The sequence below is a fragment of the Odocoileus virginianus genome, chromosome 11 (genome assembly GCF_023699985.2).
Source record: "Odocoileus virginianus isolate 20LAN1187 ecotype Illinois chromosome 11, Ovbor_1.2, whole genome shotgun sequence".
Lineage (NCBI taxonomy): Eukaryota > Metazoa > Chordata > Mammalia > Artiodactyla > Cervidae > Odocoileus > Odocoileus virginianus.
In genome coordinates this window covers 70,094,793-70,122,339 of record NC_069684.1, presented here as the reverse complement: position 1 = coordinate 70,122,339, position 27,547 = coordinate 70,094,793, and the positions used below count along the sequence as shown (strand labels likewise).

Below are 27,547 nucleotides of genomic sequence, written 5' to 3'. Positions count from 1 at the left end.
AAGTGTCGGACATGACTGAGCAACTGAACTGACTGACTGACAGATTAACCTGTTCCCTCTTTAACTGTTTTAAGGCCTCAACCTTCTGAAATTGCCCCCATGTGGCCTGAAGGTTTCCCTTAGACTGGGGACTGTGCTTGCTGGTGGAAAATATATCTAACCATCTCCTCCTCAGTGACATGGAGGAGAAGACCAATGGGGAAGCTTTTTTAAACTTTCCTTATTTTATTTGTATAGTGATCCCTTCCCACAGAGAAGCGGCTCAGGATCCTGAATTGTTATTGCACAGAGGCTAGATATTTGCTGCTGAGTCCTGTTAAATTTCACGATTGGAAGTCTAAGCTGTTGGTTCTTAAGCCAGCCCCCAAAGTGCACACGTGTCACCTTAGGGCCATTCAGTTCAGTTCAGTCGCTCAGTTGTGTCCAACTCTTTGCGACCCCATGGACTGTAGCACGCCAGGCTTCCCTGTCCAGCACCAACTCCCCAAGCTTGCTCAAACTCATGTCCGTCAAGTCAGTGATACCATCCAACCATCTCATCCTCTGTCATCCCCTTCTCCTCCTGCCTTCAATTTTACCCAGCATCAGTGTCTTTTCCAATGAGTTAGTTTGTCACTTCAGGTGGCCAAAGTATTAGAGCTTCAGCTTTAGCATCAGTCCTTCCAGTGACTATTCAGGGCTGATTTCCTTTTCGATTGATTGATTTGATCTCCTTGCAATCCAAGGGACTCTTCAAGAGTCTTCCCCAACACCACAGTTCAAAAGCATCAATTCTTCAGCACTCTGCTTTCTTTATAGTCCAACACTCATGTCCATACATAATTAGTGGAAAAACCATAGCCTTGACTAGATGGAATGGACCTTTGTTGGCAAAATAATGTTTCTACTTTTTAATATGCTGTTTAAGATGATCATAGCTTTTCTTCCAGGGAACAAGGGTCTTTTAATTTCATGGCTGTAGTCACCATCTGCAGTGATTTTGGAACCCCAAAAATAAAGTCTCTCACTGTTTCCATTGTCCCCCCATCTATTTGCCTTGAAATGATGGGACCAGATGCCATGATCTTTGTTTTTTGAATGTTGGATTTTAAGCCAGCTTTTTCACTCTCCTCTTTCACTTTCATCAAGAGGCTCTTCAGTCTTTCTTTACTTTCTGTCATAAGGGTAGTGTCATCTGCATGTCTGAGGTTGTTGATATGTCTCCCAGCAATCTTGATTCCAGCTCGTGCTTCATCTAGCCCAGCATTTCACATGATGTACTCTGCATATAAGTTAAATAAGCAGGGTGATGATATACAGTCTTGCCGTACTCCTTTCCCAATTTGGAGCTAGTCAGTTGTTCTGTGTAAGGTTCTAACTATTGCTTCTTGACCTGCATCCAGGTTTCTCAGCAGATAGGTAGCGTGGTCTTGTATTCCCATCTCTTTAAGAATTTTCCACAGTTTTTTGTGATCCACAGGATGAGAATTTCATCGTGTATGCCTGATTTTCTCTTTATTTTGTTTTCAAGAGCCGTTGTGTTACTGCCCAGAGTCGCCAAACAGATTTTCGAAACACTGACCAGGGCTCTGACCACAGACTGGTGTTTCCTGCTTGTAGGAAAGTTGACTTTGCTGAACAGGTCATGAAACCAATTTTGTCCACCACTCACCAGCTTTTTGAAAATGTGAATAGAACAGTAGTATTAAAAACAGGGTAGAGAAATATGAAAGTGTATTGGATATAGAAAGAATAAATAATGCACCAATTTTTAGGAGTGTGTATGTATGTATGTGTGTGTGTATGTGTGTATACATGTGCGTCTATATGTGTGTATGTGTGTACATGTGTGTATGTGTGTGTATACGTGTGTGGGTATTTTGGCACAGTGTGACATGGACTGCTCATTATGGGTCACAGTCGAAAAAGGTAAAACACTGTCTTAGCCTGTCCAAATGTCGTATTCCTGATTATGGATGTTGTGAGGACAGAAGAAAAGTGAGTGCCTAGAATGGCTCTAGCTCTGTGAGATAAAAGTAGAAGTTGAAATGACAGTTTTTAGACAGAAAAACAACGCAGATTGGGTTTGCTACTCCTCTAAGATAAAGAAGTTACTGTGTCAGAAAATGATGCTGCTCAGGTCAACAGGAACTAAGCTGGTTGTTTCTCTTCTGCACAAAGAGTTGTGCAATTTCCAGCGGGAACTCCCTCTGGAGGTGGAGAGGGAAGGGAAGGAAGACTGCAGTTAGGCAGAAATCTTCACTTTGAGTCTGGCTGACCCAGGATTTGCACGGAGTTAACTCTGAGGCTTTGTTGGAATCTGCCAAAGATTCATTGTGGAAGACAGGGAAAGCGCAGCTCATTTACATTTATTTCAGCTCAACATTATGCCAGTTGTGCGCTGGGTGCTAGGATGTAACAATGAATAAGACATGGTCTTGGACTTGTGGCGCTCCCAGCCCAGCAGGGAAGACAGATGTAAATTGCTAATTACTGCACATTGTGCTGAGTGTCATAATAGAAAGTGTGCATGAAATGGTCTTATGAATTAGAGGAACCATACTCTCAGCCTTTCATTCTGAGAAATGTGCCATTTAATAATAAAGAACTAGAATAGGGGTTTTTTGTGTTTTTTTTTTTTTTCCTTAAAATTTGGGGAAGTTACTCTATTGGAAAGGAAAATGAAATTTTTAAGCACATTGGGTTCAGGCTACTGTGCTATTTTATGTCATTTACTCTAAACATATTTTAATGTCTTAAAAATATATTTTTAAAGTAAGATTTTTTGCTTGATCCCTTCCCTGGGTTGGGAAGATCCCCTGGAGAAGGATCTGAATACTGCCCACTCCAGTATTCTAGATGGGGTCGCAAAGAGTCAGACATGACTGAGCGACTTTCACTTTCACATTCCACTTTCTGCCCAGAAAGTCTGGAGATGCATAAAGTAATTTAAAACTATTGTCTAGAATGTCCTTTAAAAATCTTGATAAAACAGTGGGAATTTGAGTGCTTTTCTCTGATGGAACCCACAACACATTGCTTTTATTTTCTCTTTCATCTTTAAAATCAGCAATAACTTTTGGGGACATGTAAAATCATGACTAATTTGACAAATTAGTTGAATTCACGCACATCACAGATCTAGAACCCAGGTCTCCCAAATGCAGTCTAATTTACTCAGCTGCATTTGAACCAAGGCTGCCCCATAGTCTGTGGAACCAGACTGAATCAAGAGCTGAGTTTTAATGTCTTTTCTTTAGTTTTAATTTTGTTTAGCTTAGTGTTTTTTAAATAGTCAGCTGACATTTGCTCTGAATTTTGTTCCTGTTGACAGATTGTTACACCCATCTATGGGTTTGAACAGTGGAGAGTTTTTTCAGAGGTGTGAAATGATCGGACAGCCTTTTAACTGTACATTCTGAAGCATTTACTTCTTGTCTCTGGGACTGAATAAAAACAGCTGGTAAAATCCTTTCCACTTAATTGTTTTGAGATGTGGCCTTCAAAGAGTGTGAGGTGGGTAGGCAGAGGATAAAATACTTCTTTATCACAGTTTCTCAGGTGAGGAAAGTGAAGCCCAGAGACCCAAATCTTCTGATTCATGTAGATACCCTGCTACTGCCTCTAATATCTGAATGATGGCACTGATCTACTCATAAGATCAGAGCATATGGTTATTTGGGAGCTAATATTTGAAAGCACGAGGCTTTTTGTGTTTTGTGGGTATTTGCATTTTGCTTTATTTGGAATATTCACATTGAGGGAAACATTATAAGAAAAGTCTCAAAAGCCTTGAATCCTCCAAAAATAAAAAGTCTCACATTTCCCTTCTACTTTGGCTCTCTGTTGGAGTGGAACACTTGTGTCATTAAAAACACTGTAGTTTGCTTATCTAATTTCTAGTCCATGTGTTAATGGCTTCCCATTGCTCTTAGGAAAAATTCCATTCTTCTTCAGACTATTTGCAGTACTCTCCAGGGCTTGATCCCTGCCTCTCTGTTTAATCAGTCTTATTTATTTATTTATTTATTTATTTTTCACCCTCTCACTTAAACTCCATGCTTCGGCTACTCTGAATTTCTTAGATTTTTTTTTTTTCAATTCCTTGCATGTGGCTTCTTTTCTCTTGCCTCTGGGCCTTTGAACATAACTGTTCTCTCTGGTCCTGCCTCTTGCTCTGGCTCACTCTGATCCTCCAAGACCTCTGGAGCCACTTGCTGAGCCCAAGACCAGGTTTGGCTTGTCTCCTGTGTATTCCTATGGCACCCTCTTTCCCCTGACTCAGGGCTCATCACAGTGTGATAACTTTTATAGTCTTTCTCTGGTAGATTAGTGTCCTTGGGAAGGCAGGCCCAGGGTCAAGAGAAAAGAACTTGGTGAAAGTTACTGGAGTGTGATCAAAAAGACTTTTGTATCAAACTGGCGTTTTGTAACATTTTAGGATTTATGAACTCCTTTCAGAGTAATATAATTTTGTGAATCCCCTCAAGCATTTAAAAGATAATGACACTTTTTAAAAACTAATTTTTATCTGAGTATGGTTGCTTTATAATGTTTTGTTAGTTTCTTTGGTACAGCAAAATGAATCACCTATACGTAAACATATCCCCTCTTTTTCAGATTTCCTTGCCATTCGGGTCAGCACAGAGCATTGAGTAGAGTGCCCTGTACTGTACAGTAGATCCTCACTAGTTGTGTGTTTTATACATAGTATATCAAGAGTGTATATGTCAGTCCCAACCGCCCAATTCAGCCTCCCCCCTGCCTATTTCCCCTTGATATCCATATGTCTGATCTCTATGTCTTTGTCTTTATTTCTGCTTTGCAAATAAGATCATCTATACCATTTTCGAGATTCCACATATATGCATTAATATGCAATATTTGTTTTTCTCTTTCTGACTTATTTCACTCTGAATGAGTCTTTAGGTCATTCCACATCTCTACAAATGACCCAATTTTGTTCCTTTTTGTTGTCACTTTTACAGACTATAATAAATGAATTTAGGCAAAGTGTTCTTTTATATCAACATTATTAAAATCATAGTGTGTAGTTTATTTTAACATATACAGAGTTTTAATAGCCTCCATTATATATATATATATATATATATCAATAAATAATTTTTATTATTTTCTCATTTAGCAGATGATATGCAATATTTAGTTTATTTAAATTATGAAAGAAAGAATGTGCCAAAATAAATTTAAAGGTAAAATATTGTGCTTAATATGGGGCCAACTTCATTAAAATGCAGTTGGAAATTTACTGACTTACTAAGATATTTTTTAAAGATAAGAAAAACCTGATTTCTTATCAAAGAGGACACAAACAGATGGAGAAACAGACCGTGTTCATGGATTGGAAGAATCAATATTGTCAAAATGGCTATACTACCCAAAGCAATCTATAGATTCAATGCAATCCCTATCAAGCTACCAACGGTATTTTTCACAGAACTAGAACAAATAATTTCACAATTTGTATGGAAATACAAAAAACCTCGAATAGCCAAAGTAATCTTGAGAAAGAAGAATGGAACTGGAGGAATCAACCTGCCTGACTTCAGACTGTAGTACAAAGCCACAGTCATCAAGACAGTATGATACTGGCACAAAGACAGAAATATAGATCAATGGAACAGAATAGAAAGCCCAGAGTTAAATCCATGAACCTATGGACACCTTATCTTCAACAAAGGAGGCAAGGATATACAATGGAAAAAAGACAACCTCTTTAACAAGTGATGCTGGGAAAACTGGTCAACCGCTTGTAAAAGAATGAAACTGGAACACTTTCTAACACCATACACAAAAATAAACTCAAAATGGATTAAAGATCTAAATGTAAGACCAGAAACTATCAAACTCCTAGAGGAGAACATAGGCAAAACACTCTCCGACATGAATCCGACAGCAGGATCCTCTATGACCCACCTCCCAGAATACTGGAAATAAAAGCAAAAATAAACAAATGGGACCTAATGAAACTTAAAAGCTTTTGCACAACAAAGGAAACTATAAGTAAGGTGAAAAGACAGCCCTCAGATTGGGAGAAAATAATAGCAAATGAAGCAACAGACAACGGATTAATCTCAAAAATATACAAGCAACTCCTGCAGCTCAATTCCAGAAAAATAAATGACCCAATCAAAAAATCGGCCAAAGAACTAAACAGACATTTCTCCAAAGAAGACATACAGATGGCTAACAAACACATGAAAAGATGCTCAACATCACTCATTATCAGAGAAATGCAAATCAAACCCAAGTGAGGTACCGTTACATGCTAGTCAGGATGGCTGCTATCCAAAAGTCTACAAGCAATAAATGCTGGAGAGGGTGTGGAGAAAAGGGAACCCTCTTACACGGTTGGTGGGAATGCAAACTAGTACAGCCACTATGGAAAACTGTGGAGATTTCTTAAAAAACTGGAAATAGAACTGCCATATGACCCAGCAATCCCACTTCTGGGCATACACACTGAGGAAACCAGATCTGAAAGAGACACGTGCACCCCAATATTCATCGCAGCACTGTTTATAATAGCCAGGGCATGGAAGCAACCTAGATTGCCCATCAGCAGATGAAAGGATAAAGAAGCTGTGGTACATATACACCATGGAATATTACTCAGCCATTAAAAAGAATTCATTTGAATCAGTTCTAATGAGATGCCTGAAACTGGAGCCCATTATACAGAGTGAAGTAAGCCAGAAAGATAAAGAACATTACAGCATACTAACACATATATATGGAATTTAGAAACATGGTAATGATAACCCTATATGCAAAACAGAAAAAGAGACACAGAGGTACAGAACAGACTTGTGGACTCTGTGGGAGAAGGCGAGGGTGGGATGTTTCAAAAGAACAGCATGTATATCATCTATAGTGAAACAGATCACCAGCCCAGGTTGGATGCATGAGACAAGTACTCGGGCCTGGTTCACTGGGAAGACCCAGAGGAATCGGGTGGAGAGGGAGGTGGGAGGGGGGATCGGGATGGGGAATACATGTAACTCCATGGCTGATTCATGTCAATGTATGACAAAACCCACTGAAATGTTGTGAAGTAATTAGCCTGCAACTAATAAAAATAAATGAAAAAAAAAAAAAAAGAAAATCAGTAATAACAATGAAAAAAAAAGAAAAACCTGATTTCTTGACCTAATGTTTAGAATTTTTGTATTTTTCACCCTAAAAAAAATGACATTATTAAACATAATTTTGAAAGTTTCTAAATGGTGAACTACCACAGATGGTTTCCACTGCATATCTTCCAGGGAATAACACACTGTAGGCACGGAATGCCTTTCTTCTAACAATTGAAAAGTCAGTTTGGTAATAGTTATTCCAAGGTCTTATATTGTTAGTTTTGGCTTCATAAGATGGAATCAGATGAATGCTACATAGTAACTTGTGAAGATCATCTTAATGTGAGTTGGATGACTTAACTATTCTTATTTTACTAATTGACAATTGTATTTCATCATTAGTGTTCTTATGCTTTTTGTTTTTAACTCACAGCCCACTATGTTTATAAATTTTATTCTGTGTGGCAAAGAATTAAAAAAATGAAAAAAACTCAGAGTGCTCAAAACCACCTTGGCCTAAATGGAGGTTGCCAGGGGCTAGGGGGAAGGGAGAATGAGGAGTCAGTGTTTAATGGGTATAGAGTTGCGGTTGGGGAAGGTGGAAGTTCTGGAGATGGACAGTGGTGATGGTTGCACAGTGTGAATGTACTTAATGCCACAGAACTTGACACTTAAAAATGGCTGAAATGATAAACTTAATATTGTGTATATTTTACCACAGTAAAAAGATCACCTTGAAAAGAAACAGAAGTAAAAATTACCTTGACCTAGTTAATGATATCTGACCTGTCTCCACTAAATATTATGCACAGTCATGTGATATACAGAGGCTCTAAACTGTCCAATTTTAAAGGAAAAATTGGGAAAACAATTAAATTATTGATGTAAAAAAATGAAGTCCCTACTCTGACTGCCATTAGTCATGTGAAGACCCTAGAACCCATTTGTCAACTGCTTGGGATTCACAGTCTACTGATTGGTCAACAGCCTTAGAAAACGTAGGTGGATGTGTTAGGAGACCAAGGTTTGAATCCTATTTGTGATGGGTACCTTCAGCAGTGGGCTTCCCTGGTGGCTGAGCTTGTAAAGACTCTGTCTGCAATGCAGGAGACGTGGGTTCAATCCCTGGGTTAGAAAGATTCCCTGGAGAAGGGAAAGGCTACCCACTCCAGTATTCTGGCCTGGAGAATTCCACAGACTGTATAGTCCATGGGGTTGCAAAGAGTCAGACATGACTGAGTGACTTTCCCTTTCACCTTCTGCAGTAGGGCTTCCCTGGTGGCTCAGTCGGTAAAGAAACTGCCTGCAATGCAGGAGACCCAGGTTCAATCTCTGAGTTGGGACAATCTCCTAGAGAAGAAAAAGGCAACCCACTCTGATATTCTTGCCTGGGAATTCCCATGGACAGAGGAGCCTGACAGGCTACTGTCCCTGGGGTCACAAGAGTTGGACACGACTTAGTGACTAAACAATCATCACCACCTACTTTCTACAGTATGTCCCATGATGCTTAATCCCTAGTCCACAGACTACTGCTGCTTCCTTCCTCATCATGGAAAGAGCAGAAGATGCAGGCGATACTGGAGATGAGGGGTTTGAGGGAGAGACACCAAAACACAGCCTAGCTCATGTGCCACTCAGGCCTCACTCATTAGAGACCAGGGGAGGGCTTCTGCCCTCCACTTTGCCTGGGACCTCTTGGAGGTGGAAGAAGCAGGTCACTCCGTCTGCTGAATGACATTTCTTGGTGTTACTGTGGGTTGTTAGGAGGGACAAGAACTTTTCCTGGTGGTGTGTGTGTCACTGGAGCTCACCAAGGCCTTTTATAATCTTCTCACTGGCCCCTGTGACTCTGTGACCCTGGTTATCACACATTCAGAAGTGTCAGCTTGTTTGAAAGTGATGCTTATATTTTCTCTGTATTACTGAAGACCTCATACTTTAGTTTGCAGGGTACTAACAGACTCTGGCATCTAGATTATGGCAGCAATATGATATTATAGTAAGAAGAGATAGTTAGGAAAACCAGGAGCCTTGTCTTTACACTCCTTGGTCAGCCCTAGGCAATTAAAACTTTTGTTCCAGTAAAGTTTCCTCCTAAAAAGTTTCATTAATTATGAAAAATGCCCTGTGGGCACTACATTGTAAACTCTTCTGTGGCTATCATAAATAATGGGGCAAAAACACGCATCCAAGTATAGCAGACCTGATTAGATAATGCATCTAGCCTTTGCATGATTTTTGATTGGTTTTCTGCTTTAATTTTTAAAGGAATAGCTATTGCTTCCTTATAAAATAAGACCTCCTTATAAAATGAGAGATGCTTATTAAAAATACACAAAACTGAAAACTTGAGAGAAGTTAGCAATAAATTGTTCCAACTAGCATTACACCAAAAGAGTTCTACACTCATTCATTCCATGAGTAGACATTGGGTGTTTACTGTGTGAGAGGCACTGTGGCGCCAGGGATCAGCAGTGAGCAAAGCCCATGCTCTCACGGGTGAATGTTCTGGTGGAGGATGAGATGATAAATAACTAAATAAATTTATAAGTGTCATAAAGAAAAATATAATGGGGTAAAGGCATAGAGAGAGAGTGTCAGGGGCTTTTGCAAATGGAGTGGCCACATGGTTGCTCTGAGAAGGCAACACCTGGTCAAAAAGAATTGAGTGAAGTGAGGGAGCTGGCCGTGTGAAGGTGGTGGAGGTGGTGGGGGGGGTGTGCTTCAGGCCAAGGGAGAGCGTATGTGAAGGCCCTAGGGTCAGAGTGTGCTTGGCATGTTCCATGAATAAGAGGCCAGTGCTGCTGGAGACTCGTGTCTAAGGTGAACGTAACACGGACTGGGGAGACATCAGGGCGCTGGGCCATGTAAGGTTTTAGAAAGCCCACAGCTTTTTTTCTCCAATGTGAGGTTGTTGGAGGACAATAAGCAGGGAATAGATTATAGGGCAATGAAGGTGGTGGCAGCAGGCACAGTTAGGAAACTAGCAAAGTGATGCCGAGTTGGACTCAGTTGGGACTGGTAGAGGGGATTGGAAATGGTTTAATTCTGGTTGCGTTTTGAAGATAGAGCAAACAGGACTTGCTCTTAAATTGGATTGGGGGTTTGAGAGAAAAGAATCAATAATAAATTTTTAGTTTTTAGGCCTGTGAAGTAATTGGTGGTGTCATTACTGAAACGGGGAACATGGAGATCAGGGTGTGTATCAAGAATTTAGCTTTGGGCATGTTAAGTTCTAAGTACCTGCTAGCCATCCAAGAAGAAATGTGCAGTCCATTATAGGAGGCAGGCTTCAGAGAGAGGTCCAGACTAGAGATTCAAATTTGGCAATCATCAGGCACAGAACCAGGAGGGGTCTGCTGGGAAACAAGTAGAGATGGAAGAGAGGCCCTTGACTGAAGCCTGGGGTGTCAACAGTTGGAGGCTGAGCGAGAGGAGGAAAGAGGGAAGGAGACTGAGAATGTGAGTCCAGGGGCATATCAAAAGAGGGTGGTGTCCCGGGGCCAGAGAGTGATCCCCTGTGTCCAGTCCTGGGGGTGGTAGAGTAAGCCGGGTCCTGAGAATTGGCCATATTTGGCAACGTGGAAGTCACTACTGTCCACCATGGGAGTGGAAGGGGCCTCCCTTGTGGCTCAGCTGTTAAAGAATCCGCCCACAGTGTGGGAGACCTGGGTTCAATCCCTGGGTGATCCCCTGGAGGAGGGAATGGCTACCCACTCCAGTATTCTTGCCTGGAGAATTCCATGGACAGAGGAGCCTGGCAGGCTATAGTCCATGGGGTCACAAAGAATTGGACACAGCTTAGCAACTTTCATCATCATCTATGGGAGTGGAAGAAGCAAGCGCCTGATTACAGTGGGCTAAAGACAACCATTGTTTGGACAAGCATTCTACTTTTTATTGTAAAGACAAGGCAAGATTAAAAAAAGTACCTGAGGAGGAAGGAGGAGATCAAGTAACAGTTTGTTTTTTCAATAAGATGGGGGGAACCTAGCATGTTTGCTTGCTTAAGGATTTAATCCAGCAGAGAGGGGAAAATGATGATACAGAATATGTGTGTAATTTTAGGAGCAAGGGACTTGAGTGAGCAAGGAGGGGTGGGTTCTAGTGTGCAGGTGGAAAGATTAACCTAGGCTAGGAGCAGAGACAGGGAGGTCGGGGAAGGGAGGGTGGGGCTGGGAGATTTGGTGCCAGGCATGTGGACTTTCTCTCCCAGTGCGCACATTCGACACACGGAGACAGAATGGTGGTTGGCAAGAACGAAATAACTGTAAAACAGTGGCATTATGCCATATGTGCTTTAAAAATAAAAACAATTGAATTTCATTTTACAGTAGAAAAAGAAACTGAAGTGAAAGGAAAGAAACTGGTGAACTTCAGCTAAATGTTTCTTTTCCACAAAAGATCACAGTCCTTAAGTTCTCTCTAAGGTTAAGAAAATGATTGTGAAAATCATTAGGAGGCTGAAGTCATTGCTAATATTTTAAACTACATTTTAAGCTAAATCTTCACTTCTTGACAGACTGGCTGACCACTTGTCTGGAAGGGTTAGGTGACTCATATTCTTGCCCTTCCTTGTACCTCTCTCTCCCATCTCCCAGTTTTTATAGCTTATCTGAATTTTTTTCCTTGGCAGTGTTTCTAACATTTATATCCTGACCTGCATGCTCCCATTTTTAGGGTCTTGGAGCTGCATCTACCGTCTGTTCTTTTACAACTTCTTTGTTCCTGTGGTTTTGTTTTGATTGAGCTACTGCGTGCAGGATTTCTGTCTCAGGAGGGGTTCATGGGTCTGTATAAGCTGAGATCTTTCAAGTTGGCAAATGTCTGAGCTTTTTTCACACCTGAACTTGAGGTGACTTGGCTTACCATAATATTCTTGGATCACTGTGGCTCTCCCTTAGAATCCTTTTAGAACATAGCTCCACTTTCTTCAAGCCTCGAGGGTTATCTGGAACAATCTGGAAAAATTGAGATTTTTCCAGAAAAAAAAAAAAATCTGAAAAAAATCTGAGATACTCTGATTTCCCCCCATACTTTGTTAGACAATTTGTTTCTTACCTCCATTGATTTTTAAATTTATCCTTTCTTTATCCTTGAAGTTCAGAAATTTAAACAGCATCTGTCTTGATGTTGATTATTTTATGTACATTTCCTGGTGTGTCATATCCCTTTTCTCCCACAGATTTAGTTCTTTTGTTTTAAGGAAATTGCTCTGTACAGTATCCCTGGGTATTTGTTCTGTTTTGCTGATCTTCTTTTGCCTCTATTATGAGTCTTTTTAAGCCTTTTTTTTTTACATGCCATTAATTAGATTCTTAAAAACCTTTAATTATGAAACATATCAAACATACACAAAAGTAGAGAGAATAGTGTTATGAACTTCATATCCCTATCATCCTGCTTCAAAAATCCTCAGTTCATGGCCAGTCTTGCTTTATCTATATGCTTGCTGCCACCACCACCCCCCCCCCCGCCCCCCTTCACTTTGAAGCAAATACCAGACATTATTCATCCTTGAATATTTCAGTATTTATCTCTAGGAGATAAGAACTCTTTTTTTCCCCCAACTTAATCATTAATAAGTTTCATCTGTTCTGTTTATAATCCATCTATAATGACATTGCCTTGTTGTGTTAGATCAGTAGCTTTTTTGCTTGGGAGGTGTGGTGGTTGATTTACAGTTCAGTTCAGTTCAGTTGCTCAGTCGTGTCTGATTCTTTGCGACCCCGTGGACTGCATCACGCCAGGCTTCCCTGTCCATCACCAACTCCTGGAGCTTGCTCAAACTCGTGCCCATCAAGTCGGTGATGCCATCCAACACTCTCATCCTGTGTCATCCCCTTCTCCTCCTGCCTTCAATCTTTCCCAGCATCGGGGTCTTTTCCAGTGAGTCAGTTCGACACATCAGGTGGCCACGGTATTGGAGCAGCTTCAACATCAATGCTTCCAATGAATATTCAGGACTAATTTCCTTTAGGATGCACTGGTTGGATCTCCTTGCTGTCCAAGGGACTCTCAAGAGTCTTCTCCAACACCACAGTTCAAAAGCATCAATTCTTCAGCACTCAACTTTCTTTATGATCCAACTCTCACCCATACGTGACTACTGGAAAAACCATAGTTTGACTAGACGGACCTTTGTCAGCAAAGTGATTTACAATTGCTGGACCTCAAAATCAGGAAGGGAAACTCAAAGGACAGGCCAGGAAATTCTCCCTGGCGCACAGTGGTGACACACGGGATTGGACAACAGAGACAGGAGTGGTACAGACAGGAAATATCAGTAGGCTCCTCAGAGTTTCTAGTGTCCATGTGAGATGTGGAAGGGATAGGGGAAGGACCAGAATTCAGTTTCTTTTCAAGCAAGAAGCGAAACTTGAGTCCTTTCTGATTTAATAATAACCATGAAGAAGGAGCGGAGTCGTTTGAAGGCTCTGCTCTAGTTCTGCCTTTGGTAGCCATGTGGTTTATTCCAGAGCTTTTTAAATCTGCAGGTCAAGACCTACTAGGTCAGGAGATCAAATCAGTGGGCCACAACTAGTGTTTAAAATATAAAAATTATCAGACTTTATGGCATATTTATTGTTTCATGATATCTTGTTGTGGTGTAGGTGTTGGCTTGTAAAAATTAGAAAGCCACCAATTTATTCTATTTAATTCTTATCACTTTGTATATCTTCTAAAGAACCCACGAGATAGATGTGATTTATATATTTAACAAAAACATAGATAGTACTCAAAATGTACCAGGAACTATTCTAATTACTTTACAGATATTAACTCATAAAAACTCTAAGAGGTAGGTTCTGTTATTAATGAACTTTGACACATGGAGGCATTGAGGCACAGAGAAGTTAAGTGTGATTTGCCCAGGTCACATAGCTAGTAAGTAATGGAGCTGACATTTGGAGCACAAGCTGTCTGTCTTCCAGTTATAGGCAGGCCAGTCATATACAATCAATAGTGATCATAGATGCCACTTAGTAAATACTTTCTATGTGCCAAGCAAGCTCATAGGAAGTTGAATGGTAACCCAGATTTTACTCTGCTGCCTCTCCAGTTGACAGTATCTCTAGATGGGCAGGGACTTTTTGCTACTATTTCCTTCAAAAAGAAATGATATAAAGGTGTTTTCCACTCCACCCCAGCACAAAATACTTAAACATTCAGAGTTAAGGTAATAAGAATGAGGACTTTTGTGTGAAAAGCTGAAGAAATTCAGGTATTTCTTTTGTTAACCAATCAGTGTTGCCAACTAGAATGATAGGATTCCAGTATGAAAGGGAACAAAATGAGTCCATATCTCAGTTTTAATTTAAAAAATGTAGGAGAGTGGTTGAAGTGAAGTGAAGCGAAAGCCGCTCAGTCATGTCTGACTCTTGGCGACCCCTTGGACTGTACCTGCCAGGGTCCTCTGTCTATGGAATTCTCAAGGCAAAAATACTGGAGTGGGTAGCTGTTCCCTTCTGCAGGGGATCTTCCAAGAGCCCCAGTTTTAGAATTGAACACATCTAGGTTCCAATCCTGTCCTGATCTGAAACTATCTTGGTGACCTCAGGCAGTTAACTAATCTCTCTGAACCTCTCTGGTCCCATCTGGGAATTGGGAGGAATCATGGGTGACTTAGTGGAATCTTACTAGATACTTTGTTGTTATTCAGTGGCTAAGTCGTGTCCAGCTCTTTGTGACCCCGTGGGCTGGAGCACACATGCCAGGCTTCTATGTCTTTCACTATCTCCTGGAGTTTGCTCAGACTCATGTCTATTGAGTCGGTGAGGCTATCTAACCATTTCATCTTCTCCCTCCCTCTTCTCTTTTTGTCTTCAGTCTTTCCCAGCATCAGGGTCTTTTCCAATGAGTCAGCTCTTCACATTAGGTAGCCAAAGTATTCAGCTTCAACATCAATCCTTCCAATGAATATTCAAGGTTGATTTCCTTTAGGGTCGACTGGTTTGATCTCCTTGCTGTCCAAGGAGCCTCAAGAGTTTTTTCTAGCACCACAGTTTAAAATCCGTGGCTGATTCATGTCAATGTATGGCAAAAACCACTACAATATTGTAAAGTAATTAGCCTCCAACTAATAAAAATAAATGGAAAAAAAAAGCATCAATTCTTCACTGTTCAGCCTTCTTTATGGTCCAGCTCTCATATCTATACATGACTACTGGAAAAACCATAGCTTTGACTATATGGACCTTTGTTTGCAAAGTGGTATCTCTGCTTTTCTATGAGCTTGTCTAGGTTTGTCATAGCTTTTCTTCCAAGGAGCAAGCGTCTTTTAATTTCATGGCCACAGTCTCCATCCACAGTGATTTTGGAGCCCGAGAAAATAAAATCTGCCACTGTTTCTGTTTTTTTCCCCCATCTATGTGCTAGATACTTGGCATATAGTAAACACTTTGTCTACATTATCTCTTCTACTCTTTATAATAATCCATTCGTGTGGCTGTTGTTACAAACTCCATTTTATGGATAATGAAACAGACTTAGAGAGATTAAGTGTCTTATTCAGGGATACAGCAGCTAGCATGTGACAGAGCTAGAGAGAAAGCCAGGTCTTTCTGAATGTAAAGTTTGGGCTCTTAACCATTCTATTTTACTGCAAACTTATCCCACTGGGATGTTTTGAGGATTAAATGAGAAAACATACTTTTACACTTAAATGGTGACTCAACATTCTATGAGTCACATAGAAAGTATTTAATAATACTTTGATCAATACTGGTTGTATACTTTCCCATATCTTTGGTAGAGTCAGTTTACCTTTGCACAGAAAACAAATCATAGTCAATTACATCAGTTTTTATCCAAGCACTTCACAAATATGCTGAGTCCATGAATGTTAGCTATTCTCAAGTCTACTAAGCAGATACTTTCATTGGGGAGTAAGTTTCATCAATGAAAAGGTTATCTATCCAGCATCTAGCCAGAACAGTGTCTTAGTCTGGGTTCACCAGAATGGCGGTCCCCAGCCTTTTGGCACCAGGAAGACAATTTTTCCATGGATAAAGGGGCAGGGAATGGTTTCAGGATGATTCAAGTGTGTTACATTTATTGTGTACTTTATTTCTAATGTAATGCCACTGCTGATTTGACAGGAGGTACTGATCCACAGCCCGGAGGTCGGGGACCCCTGTCCTAGAAAACAGAGCTATAGAGGCAAAAGCTTCCACTTGATTTGTGAGAGCCATCACAGAGAAGCATGAATGAAGAGAAAGGGAAGGAGAGAGCGCGAATGTAAGGGGCTTTTCAGAGGCTGGGACAGCTTCATGAGAGGCTGATTGTTTGGTCTTACGTGGTGATGCATAGCAGGCTGTCAGTCATGATTGCCAAGTTAAGAAACTGTTTGCCCTGCTGTGTTCTTTAAGTGATTTGCAGTTATTGACACCTTGATCCATCTCTTTCCATTCTCAGTCTACTTTCCCATCTCCTCTTCTTTTGCTTTCCCCCTCCATGAGGATGTCCCCAGGCTTAGACCTGCATCTTTTTCATTTTCCATGCTTGCTATGGGCAGCCACATTCACTCTCATGGTTAACTTCATATTCCCATCTGCTTGCTGATGATGACTTGCAAATGTCACCTTCCAGAGCTGACCTCTCCTGAGAGCTCCAGATTGGAAAGCAAAGCTGCATTTTCCAATAGAAAGTTCCATAGGTACTTTAAAAGCCAAGTGAATCTCCTGATCCTCTGTAGTCATCTTTGTCCCTTTTCCCAACATCTAGTAGGGACTTGGTCCTTGCTGGTGGAACAAAATCTTAAACAATGTGCAAACACCATAGGCCAAGCTGGGTCTTACACAGAATGAAGTAACTCCCCCAGAGCCAGCTCTCTAGGAAGTTAGGGTCTGGATGTTAATACTGACCTGGCTGGTTTTCCATTCAGTTGTGCTGGAACCTTGAGCAGCATATAGTTTACTGTTGTGCATTACTGCAGTGAGCAGGTGGAAATTGACACTTCGTCTTTTCAGAAGTTGATTAGTAGGAAGTCTTGGGTTTTTTACTCTCCTTGTGCTGACCTTCTGCTTTTCAAGACCCCTACCTTGCTTTGCCCACAGTTTAAAGATCCCTTTGGAACAGGGGATCAGCTCATCAAGCACGTGGGCCCTTTTTTGCATCTCCACCCTGCTCTTTTTCTCCATACTCTTGTGAGTAAACCTTCAAGACACTGTGCTGTACTCACACCTCCTCCTAGGCTTGATGTGCCCATTTCTCCTCCTCACCTTTGCTCTAGTAATCACAATCCTCCTTCCTCTATCACCCGTGTGTGTGTGTGTGTGTGTGTGTGTGTGTGTGTGTGTGTGTCGTGCTCAGTCCTGTCCAACTTTTTGTGACTCCATGGACTCAAATCCGCCAGGCTCCTCTGTCCATGGAATTCTCCAGGGAAGAATACTGTAGTAGATTACCATTCCCTTCTCCAGGGGATCTTCCTGACCCAGGGATCAAATCCAGGTCCCCTGCATTGCAGGCAGATTCTTTACCATCCGAGCCACCAGGGAAGCCCTCCATCACCCTTGAAAGTGAAAATGTTAATTGCTTAGTTGTGTCTGACTCTTTGTGACCCCATGGACTGTACCTCGCCAGGCTTCTCTGTTCGTGGAATTCTCCCAGCAAGAATACTGGAATGGGTTGCCATTTCCTTCTCCAGAGGATCTTCCTGACCCGGGGATCGAACCCAGGTCTCTTGCATTGCAGGCTGATTCTTTATCAATCCTCCCCAATTCAACACCTGAATACTAATTCAGGCTGACTCTGGTTTACACTGCTCTCCTCTCTGAGCATGATTTGGGGCCATTGTTTTGGCACTTAGCACAGTCCTATATAGTTGAATGCTTTTACATTTAGTGTTTTTTCCAAATGGATTATAAGCTTCTTGAGAGCAAGACCATGCCTTATATTTTCTCATATGCTTCAGTGAGCTGTCTGCCACTCAGACCTTTGCACAGAGATGGTATAAGAGAAATACTTGCTAGACTTATTGGTTAATTATCATGGTCCTTGGGAATTGACTTCCACTTTACCTCTAGCAATGAATCAGTGGCATCAGACTAGGTGACATTTACCAGAAGAGCTGTTGGTCATCTCGTTCCAAATCTATAGTTTGTAGTACAAGTTAATTCTAGACTTTGCACCTCAGGAATTCTGTTTCTTAAACATCTCAGGCAAGGCCTAGGAGCTGAAATTACTACTTTGGCGTTTGGTGTGGCAGCTTGTTCATTTGGGAGCTTTTTGTCTTTGACTTTCTATTGAGTCACTTGAAAGAGCCAAGGCGGCCTGCCAAGAGTAATCCTGATGATTAAAGTTCATTGAGATATTCCCCTTCACACCCTCCCATCTCATTGGCTTTATGAGGTTGCTTTCTGTGTCTTCACTTGGGGGCTCGAAAGTTAATGAATCGCCGTCCTCTGGAAACTCTCAAGACCGTTTTTCTCCCCCTCCTCCCCTCTGGCTGGTTTCCCTTTGTCTCCAAAGTTGCATGCATTGTTCTTAGGTAGTGTGGAGTTAATGCAAGGGGAGGAAAGGTTCTTTTTTTCATAACTTTTGGGTGATTTACTGCCCAGGGCAGACAGTTTTGAAGATGGCCAAATGGAAAGTTCCACACAGAGAACTGTAGTGAAGGGAAAGCCAGAGAGGCCAGCGCTCCAGGGTCCGCCACCTCTCCTTCCTGCCACTCAAACTCTTACGTTTGAATGCAACCATCTCTCTTGTGCCTCCAGTGTGCTCTCTACAGCATGGGAACTCACTAGCTTTAGGCTCACTGGCTCTAAAGTATGTCCTATTACTAGTGATTAGTGTTAGTGTGTGTAGGGCTTTTCATTCACGGGATTCTCCTCCTAATGGTTTGACCTCTGTACTATTCAGCCTGGATTGTGAGTTAATGCTCACTCCATCAAAGATCTAGAAAGCCATCCAGCAGACCTCCTCCACTCTTGATCTTTTGCATCATGACACAAACTTTCACTAGCTCCATTTCTGGCCTCTTGAAATCCAAACATCCCTGTTAGCCGATGGAGCTGCTCCTCTCTGCGCACCCTTATCTCTGACTGGGCCCTCCCGTTACCCTTTGTTCTGGCCAGGCTAGCCTCCTCACTGTCTCACAAAGAAGCCGCACTCAAACATTCCCATCTCCTGGCTCATGTTTTCTCTTCTTCTGGAATATTGTCTCCACTTCCTTACATTTATTGAAACTTCACCTTTTCTCGGAATACTAATTCAGACTTCTCTCTGTTCGCATTTTCTCTCTTTAGCCTCTCCTTTACTCCACAGATTTGGAGCCCTACTCTGTTGGGTACCTCCCTCTCAAGGAGTCTTACTTTAACAATGTTAGTTCCACTGCTCTGAGTTCTTAAAATTTGTCCAGTTCAGTCGCTCAGTTCAGTTGTGTCCGGCTCTGCAACCTCATGGACTGTGGCACACCAGGCCTCCCTGTCCATCACCAACTCCAGAAGCATGCTCAAACTCATCTCCATTGAGTCAGTGATGCCATCGAACCATCTCATTCTCTGTCATCCCCTTCTCCTCCTGCCTTCAATCTTTCCCAGCATCAGGGTCTTTTTCAATGAGTCAGTTCTTTGTATTAGATGGCCAAAGTATTGGGGCTTCAGTTTCAGCATGAGTCCTTCCAATGAGTTTTCAGGACTGATTTCCTTTAGGATTGACTGGTTGGATCTCCTTGCAGTCCAAGGGACTCTCAAAAGTCTTCTTTAACACCACAGTTCAAAAGCATCAATTCTTCATTGCTCAGCTTTCTTTATGATCCAGCTCTCACATCCATACATGACTACTGGAAAAACCATAGCTTTGACTAGACAGACCTTTGTCGGTTAAGTGATGTTTCTGCTTGTTAATATGCTGTCTAGGTTGGTCATAGCTTTTCTTCCAAGGAGTAAATGTCTTTTAATTTCATGGCTGCAATCACTCTCTGCAGTGATTTTGGAGTCCAAAAAAATAAAGTCTGTAGCTCAAGAAAATAAAACAAGTACTTTATTTGTATTTGTAATATTTATTCACAGTTTCATTCTTACAGCATACGATAACATAAAATTTATATATTTAATTATATATCTTGCCTAATTATATAATATGTAGATAATTACATTTTTTTGAAAAGTGTTACATGTTTTGATCATGTTTTCATAATTAGATTGCAAGTTCCTTGAGGACAAGGACTTTCATGCTTCTGAATACTTGAGAATTTCCTACTTTGTTCAGTAGGACTCCTTTGTTTGCAAGATACCAGAACCCCAGTGCAAACTATTTTAAGCAAAAACTGAATGAGTTGGCTTGTGGAAACTGACAGGAATGGCAGGGGACAGGAATAGGGCTGGCGTCCGGCCATGATTGAGTCAAGGGCCCAGGTTCCCCTTTCCCATATCTCAGCTCTGCTTCCGCCAGGTCAGCTCCGTTCTCGAAAGGGCTTTCCTCTTGTGGTGGCAGGGTGGTGGCACTGTCTCAGACTGACGTTGTCTCCAGGTTTTGTAGCTCCTGAACAGGGCCTGGAGGTTACATCCACTAACTTTGCAGAGGACAGAGATGAGATCAACTTTATTAAAAGCACATGGACTAAGATTCAGGGAGGATATAGATGCAAGGAAGAAAAATATGTCAAGTCCGCATATTCTGGAAGCTTAGTAGCTATTTGTTGGTTGATGGCTTGGATTAACTGAGGTTTGTTTCTGTGTCATATTCAGTCAAGTAAAGAGGAAAAAGGCCATCAATCACTCTCTTTGAGGAAGAATATTTGCTGCTTTCTAGTTTACTAAGAGTAGCTTGATGGCTTTTTTGGGGGCATACTAACTACTCAGATATAAGTAATAACTTTCAGTCAGCCTCTGAAAGATGTGACATATAGCAGGTGGTTTGAGGGTGATAATGTGTATGTCTCTGCTCTCAAAATACCGTGTGCATACCTCACTTATTTATATTACTATTTCTCTATGTTTGTTATAGTTCCTGACTACAGTTCCTAACTCAGTAGTTCCTGACTACTCTGCTAACTTTGATGGAGGACTTTTGTCTTTGTACTTTCAGAGCACCTGGAAGGTGCTCAAGTAAATATTTGCAACAAGAGTAAGAAAGAACTTTGGCTTAGGAAACCCAGGGGCCTGGGTTTCAGGCCTAGATCTGCAGCTAAATGACCGTGTGATCCCCAGAGATTCCTTTCCCTTCTCTGGGCTCTGGTTCTCTCATAAAAAAATTTTTGGAAGTGCCTCCCATACTGAGTCTGTAGGAAGGCAAGTCTGCAGGTAGAAGTGAGACTGGGCAGGCACTCCAGCGCTCTGCTTCCTGGGGAACAGCTTTGAGAGGAGCTGATGACTATTGTGTTAAGAGTGCTTGGTAAGCAATCTGGGGGGCAGAGCCTCCAAATGAGGTGAAAGCCTCAATTGTCTCCTTATATAACACTTGCTTGAAAGGTAGTAGGAATTCGTATTCCTGAGATGGCTGAGGTGACATCATGTGTTTGTGAAGGGCTGAAAAGCAGGTGAGGCAGATTTTGTGTGAAAAGACTGGCATCAGGCCTGGCTCCCCGTGGGGAACCCAGGCTGATCTCCTGTCCCTCGGGCGCTGAGCACCACCTGCGGGAGTGGCCCCCAGATGCCAGCATATCAAGGAGAAAGGAAGGACATGCCCGGGTTACTCTCCTGAAAGGTTGCATCTTTCTCCCGCCTGCCTCCCCACCCTCATTTTCTCCTCCAAAATGTGGGAGTCATAGAAAGAAGTTCTGTATTACTTAATCAGAAAAAATTCCTGAAGAAGGAGATGAATTTTGAAAGAGGGAACAAATGGGGCTAATATCATTGGATTGGAAACGATGAGCTGAACAGAATTCCCCAGTCCTCTGCTGACTGGTGGATTTCCTGGGGTTCTCTGAAGTTGGACAGTTTTTAGACGACCGTGTCACTTGCATTGGCAAGTGTTGTGTAATTTAGAGTCTCCATGATTGTCGGTGTGGCAGGGCCCTGGGTTTGTTAAGCAATCAATATCCTACTAGGTCCAGTTTTTGTTTGAATTTCATCTGTTTCTGTGACTTTCAGCATCTTCCTAAAAAGGAAACGAACTTCCTTCTAACTCCCAGGACAGGTGTAGTTAGGATCTTAGCTGTGGCCAAGCCTGGACAAGGAGTCAGCATGTCTTCGGGGAACCTTTCCGGGACGTGTGCGCTGATCCTAGGTTTGAACTCAGGCATAAAAACGTTCGCTGCCAGGCTTTGATCTGACACCCTTCGGAAATGATGGGATGGTGATCTGCCAGTGGAGTTCAATGTCCTGGCCAAGTCTGCTGTCCTGAGGGACAGCCTCTAAGATTTGCTTTAAGAATATTCAATGCAGAACTGAAATTCAGCCCATACAGTGGAGAAATGGAAACTGAGAATTGCTTCCTCCTTTTGGTGCCTGTTTTTTGGGCCATTTTTCCCTTAGTTGGCAGGATGGCACTCAGCAGGGCATGCTGTTTTGATGGGGTTCAACTTTTTTAACGAAAAATAATTCAAGTTCAAGTACCATAAAATTTACCGCTTTGAAATGTACTGTTCAGTGGGATTTTTTTGTTTGTTTGTTTTTTGTTTTAGTATATTTACAAGATTGTGCAACCATCGTCACTGGCTAGTTCCAGAACAGTGGGGTTAAATTTTGACTTGAATCTTTGAATGAAATATTAACCAAAGGTTAACTCTGATTTTTAGGAAATTTGCTTTAAAACTTTGGCCCCTTTTGCAAGGGAAGCTACAGTTTTTATTCAAGTATCATTTTTATAAAGCAAAATAGAAAAACAATCAGAGGACATTTTCTTATTCTTGTTGCCTAATATCTTTGCCAGCTGCTGATGATTTTTAAATCTTTGGTCTTTAGGTGGGGGCTTCTTACCATGGCTATATATATATATATATATATATATATATATATAAAGAATATTTGAAGCAAAAGCAATGAGACAATCTTTCCTGTCTTTTCCTTCCTCTTGTCAAGTCACACTATTGAAGTGTGGACTTCAGTAGGACTTGGGCCTGTTTTGTCCTGTCATTATCACCTAGCACGGTGTCTGTCATACAGTAGAAGCTCAGTAAAGGTTTTCTGAACGAATGGGTTTGGCGAGGTGCCGAGGGGAGGTCATTTTTGGCATGTATCACTTCAGGTCATTCATGGTGACCTTTGTTTAGGCTTTCTGGATGGCCATTGATTTCATTTATAGCCCTGAGATACAGCTGCATCTAGAAAGTGAGAACTTGACTTCTTCAGTGTAACTCTAAGGACAAAACCTAAGCCCATCCTCCCCAGCTTCCAGGAGCTCTTATCCCGCCATAAGCGGGATTTGCAAAGGCACCTTGGGTTGGTGTGGTGAGGCCCAGAGTGGGTGGTGTGAGTGTGCCTTTGTGTGTGTACACGTGTGCAGGTGCGTTCTGGGCTAAGCACATGATGGAACTGTGGGAAATCCCTCCACGTCTTTGTAAACTGCCCCTTTCTTCCTTCTGCACTTGTAGTGCATTGGTGGGCCAGGGTGCAGAGGGGCCTCCAGCCTGGGCACATGGCCCAGGCCTGCTGGCTTTCAGTGGCCCATTGTTTCCAGCCCCTCCTGTGCATGGACAGAGGCCCGGGGCTGGCACAGCTGCCTTCTTGGGGACCATTGTTTGTCTTTGAAGCAGCAGCAGCCGTACAAGCCTGAAGTAGCACACTTTGCCCTGGACAGAGCAGCCATTCTGTCCTGGAGCGGCAGGCCTGGAGAGGGGGTGATGGGAATCTCCCTTGAGTGCCTGTGCAGAGGCTCCTGAGGGTGGGGGCCAGGGCAGCGCCTCCTTCCAGGCAGGTTGTGGGGCAGGGGTGATGCTCAGCGATGTGGCATCACTAGTTGACCGCAGTGGCAGCTGGTATCTCTTAGCAGAGACTCTTCTTTTGCTGGATGGGGTGGGGACATCCCATTCTCACTTCCTTCAGAGCTGCTCTGTAGAGGAGATCTAGGAAGTAGGAAGGAAGCCAGTCTGGTCGTGGACTAGTCAAAACATGGGCTAGATAGTGAATCACTGGGCTACTCCAAACTTGATTCTGGGGGCCTGAGTCACCGCTGCAGCTGGAAGGTAGAGAAGTGGATGTTCCAGATTTTGGAGCTAAAGAAACTGCGATGTCCCCCCGAAAATGCTGTGGAGACTTCAGACTCTTGTTGGTTTCTCCTGTTTCCCGTCCCCACTGTCAATCTCTTTGACAAGTCAAGGCAAACCTTAATTTGGCTTCAGCGCCATTTGCCCCTAATTGTATGACCCTCTGGTAAATTACTTAACAAATCATACTTCAGTTTTCTCATCTTGCGATCAGGATAATTGGAGATATCAATTATGGACTAGTAATAAAGAGTAAATAAAATGATGTGAATAGAAGCCCATCAGAGATGTTCAGAAACACGTCCTTCTTTTCCTGCAGGGGCCCAGAGGGGATGCCTGAGGGTGGGGTGCACTTTGGGTAATGCTGCCCACTTGTTGAGGCTCCTGAGGAAGTCAGGGTGGAATTCCATGCTGGCTGGATGCACGTGGGGGCTTCCGAGATTCATTCACACATCTTAAAGGCCTCCAGTGAAGTGCTTGTTCCTCAGACAGGACAACCCTGGAGCAGTCTACCTCTGGAACTTCATGGGCATCGTGGGAATTTGCTTAGCCTTCTCTTTTCAGCAGAGGTGGGCAGCATCCATCTTACCATGCTCCCCTTTCTGCTCCCCTTGTTAGGAACTTTATTGAGGCAATGTTGTAAAGAATTACAAGGGCTCAGGGAGGCTGACAGCCCCCCTTGTCTAGCCGCATCCTCTTGCACATGTTACTGATTGGGTACCTGGAAAGCCTTTTTACCCTAAGATGCTCTGATTCTTATTATTTAATGGACAAGTTGTGAGTAATATCAGTGAGCATAGTGAATATCCTTTCTGCTCACAGTCTGCCCACCCAGCGGCTTCTACTGCCAGCTGCTACTTCTGTCAAAGACAGAAAAGGGACAGAAGCCTCAAGGAATAGTCTCAACAAAAGCTGCTGCCTTTTTTAAGAGACCCAGAAAACCCTGGCAAGAACCAGTGCATGACATGCCCTCTGCACATCTTTCCCCCTCAACATTCTTGTAATCAGACTCCAAAAAAAACACAGAACAAGAGAGCTTTGATGAGTGATGAGGTAGGCAGCTTTTCTGTGCAGCCTTCTGTCTGCTTGAAACAATCCTCCGGTGCTCAATTTCAGTTCAGGTGAGGTTACTGCAGGCCTGTTTGGCATTGGTGGTTGGCACGAGGGAGGCAGAGGGACAAAGAGGGTGAAAACTACAGTCATCACCCATAAAGGACCAGAGACTTGTGATACATCTGATATCTGTAAAAACAAACAAAAATGAAGATGGGGGTGGACCTGTAGCTACTCCAAGGCGAAGCCAAATGCACCATTTGCCCATCCCTTATTGCTTCATAAAAGGAGTGGTTGGCAGGCTTTTCAACATCATAGCTTCGTTCCTGGATTTGCCTCTTGTTTATCTACAGCTGAGATGAAAACTCGGATTCTGCATGCCCACCCCCTGCTTTACAGAGCGTGGTCTGAAAGCAGCGTTACAACTCCACTATTGGGGAATGAATTTGGAACGTGCAGAAGGAAAGGCATAATAGTGCAGGTGCTCTTTTTCCCTGGGGTTGGAGTCACTGTCACAGCCTAAGCTGTTGGGGCTGAGCAGGCTTGCAGGGTCGGGGGCTGGGGAGGAAAGGGATGAAAGAAGTGACTCCACTGTGACTCAGACGGGGATGGGAACATAACTTCAGCAAGATGTGCGCTGCAGGCCTTGCAGTCTGACTTTGGCAAGCTGCCTCCTGCGGGTGTCAGGTCTTGTCAGTAACAAATGCAGTATTGCATTTGAGGCAGATCTGGTTGAATCTGGAGCTGCCATTGCTGCTAGCCCTGTATGTGGATTCTGGCCAGCCAGAAAGCTGCCAAGCTAGAGCTTAACCAGAAATAGTTCTAGCTTTGACACAATGGAGTCTCTGAGCATTGGTGAGGAGGAAGGATCAGAGATATGAGTAATATTTAGTGAAAATACCAACTTCTTAAAGATTGATTACGTTCATTGGTATTGGAAACTATGGAATCTGACTGATGGTGAATGGTTTGCTTGCCCAGAGATCTAGGTACTTGTTTCATTCTTGATTGCCACTATTTATTCTTGGGCAGGGCCCTTCCTATCTCCTTTAAAATACCTTAACCCCCCTCCCCTACTTCATGAAGATATGGAAAAACAGTTTGAAATAATGGGAGAAAGTATGAAAAGTAGGAGTTTGGGCTTTATAGTCGAGCTGTTTGAGTTTGAATCCTGGCTCTACCACTTAATAGCTTAACTTCTTTAAGAGTTAGTTTTTCCGTCTTTAAAATAGGGATGAAAGTAGTCCTGACCTAATAGGATGCTTGGGAGATAATTCATTCGGCTCTCTGCCAGAAGGAAGCCCACATTCTGACGCTGTGTCTGAAATATGGTAAATTGCTTATTAAATGGTAGCTCTGAATATTATTATGTCTGATAAGCAGTTTTTCTTAACTGATTTAGCAGATTCTTGGTTTCAGTGTTCTTTAAGGGTTTGAAAAGTTGGTGAGTTGGTGGTGGTGCCTCACATCACATTTTAAAAAGTAAAGCCTTTAAGTTCCCCAGAACACAGGGAACACCTAGATGGAAGGGGTGAATGCTGGCATTATGGTCTTTTCCAGAGGTGTCTGTGTGACTGCCTCACCTTGCTTTTGTTGCAGAGATCCGTGCTCAACTCACAGAGCAGATGAAATGCCTGGACCAGCAGTGTGAGCTCCGGGTACAGCTGTTGCAGGACCTCCAGGACTTCTTCCGTAAGAAGGCTGAGATCGAGATGGACTACTCCCGCAACCTGGAGAAGCTGGCAGAGCGCTTCCTGGCCAAGACGAGGAGCACCAAGGACCAGCAGTTCAAGTAGGGATGCCGCGCGGTTACTTCTAGAGACCTTGGGAGTGGGGTGTGTGTGGGAGGGAGGCAGGGTGTGCCGCCTCCATCCCATTGTTAACATGAAGTAGGTGGCCTACTGATTTCTAATTGCCTGAGGGTTGAGAGCCCTCCAGAACTTCATTTCCAGATCAGTCTCATGTGCAGTTCAACATTGTGGAGCGATCAGAGTAGATCATGAACCATGCTTATAATAACAGCAAACACCTTCCCGTGTGCTGAGCTTAGTTCCAAAGGGCTTAACTCAATCTTCACAACTCCATATGTTAGTTTTTGTTATATCCCCAACATACAGATGAGGAAACTGGGTCATAAAGAGTTCAAAGCCCGTGGCCTCTTATGTATGTGGCACACACACACTCACACACTCCTAATAAATAAATGGCAAAACTGGAATCCAGACCCAGGCAATCTGGCTCTATAGAGTCTGTGTTCTTTACCATTTCACTGAACTGTCTTTAACTGGAAGAGATGGATGTAGCCATAAATCTAAGCCGCTGTGCA

The 27,547-nt window shown here is 42.6% G+C and overlaps 1 protein-coding gene across 6 annotated transcripts in view; it reads left to right on the top strand.

Annotated features, from left to right (window-relative positions):
• The window catches only part of SRGAP2 (SLIT-ROBO Rho GTPase activating protein 2), a 254,198-nt gene that overhangs the window by 75,032 nt on the left and 151,619 nt on the right, over positions 1-27,547 (top strand). For all 6 annotated transcript variants that reach the window (XM_070474577.1, XM_070474574.1, XM_070474579.1 and 3 more), the window contains exon 3: positions 26,821-27,013. In XM_070474577.1, coding sequence (XP_070330678.1) covers positions 26,821-27,013 — 193 coding nt within the window. The remainder of the gene's footprint in view (positions 1-26,820; positions 27,014-27,547) is intronic.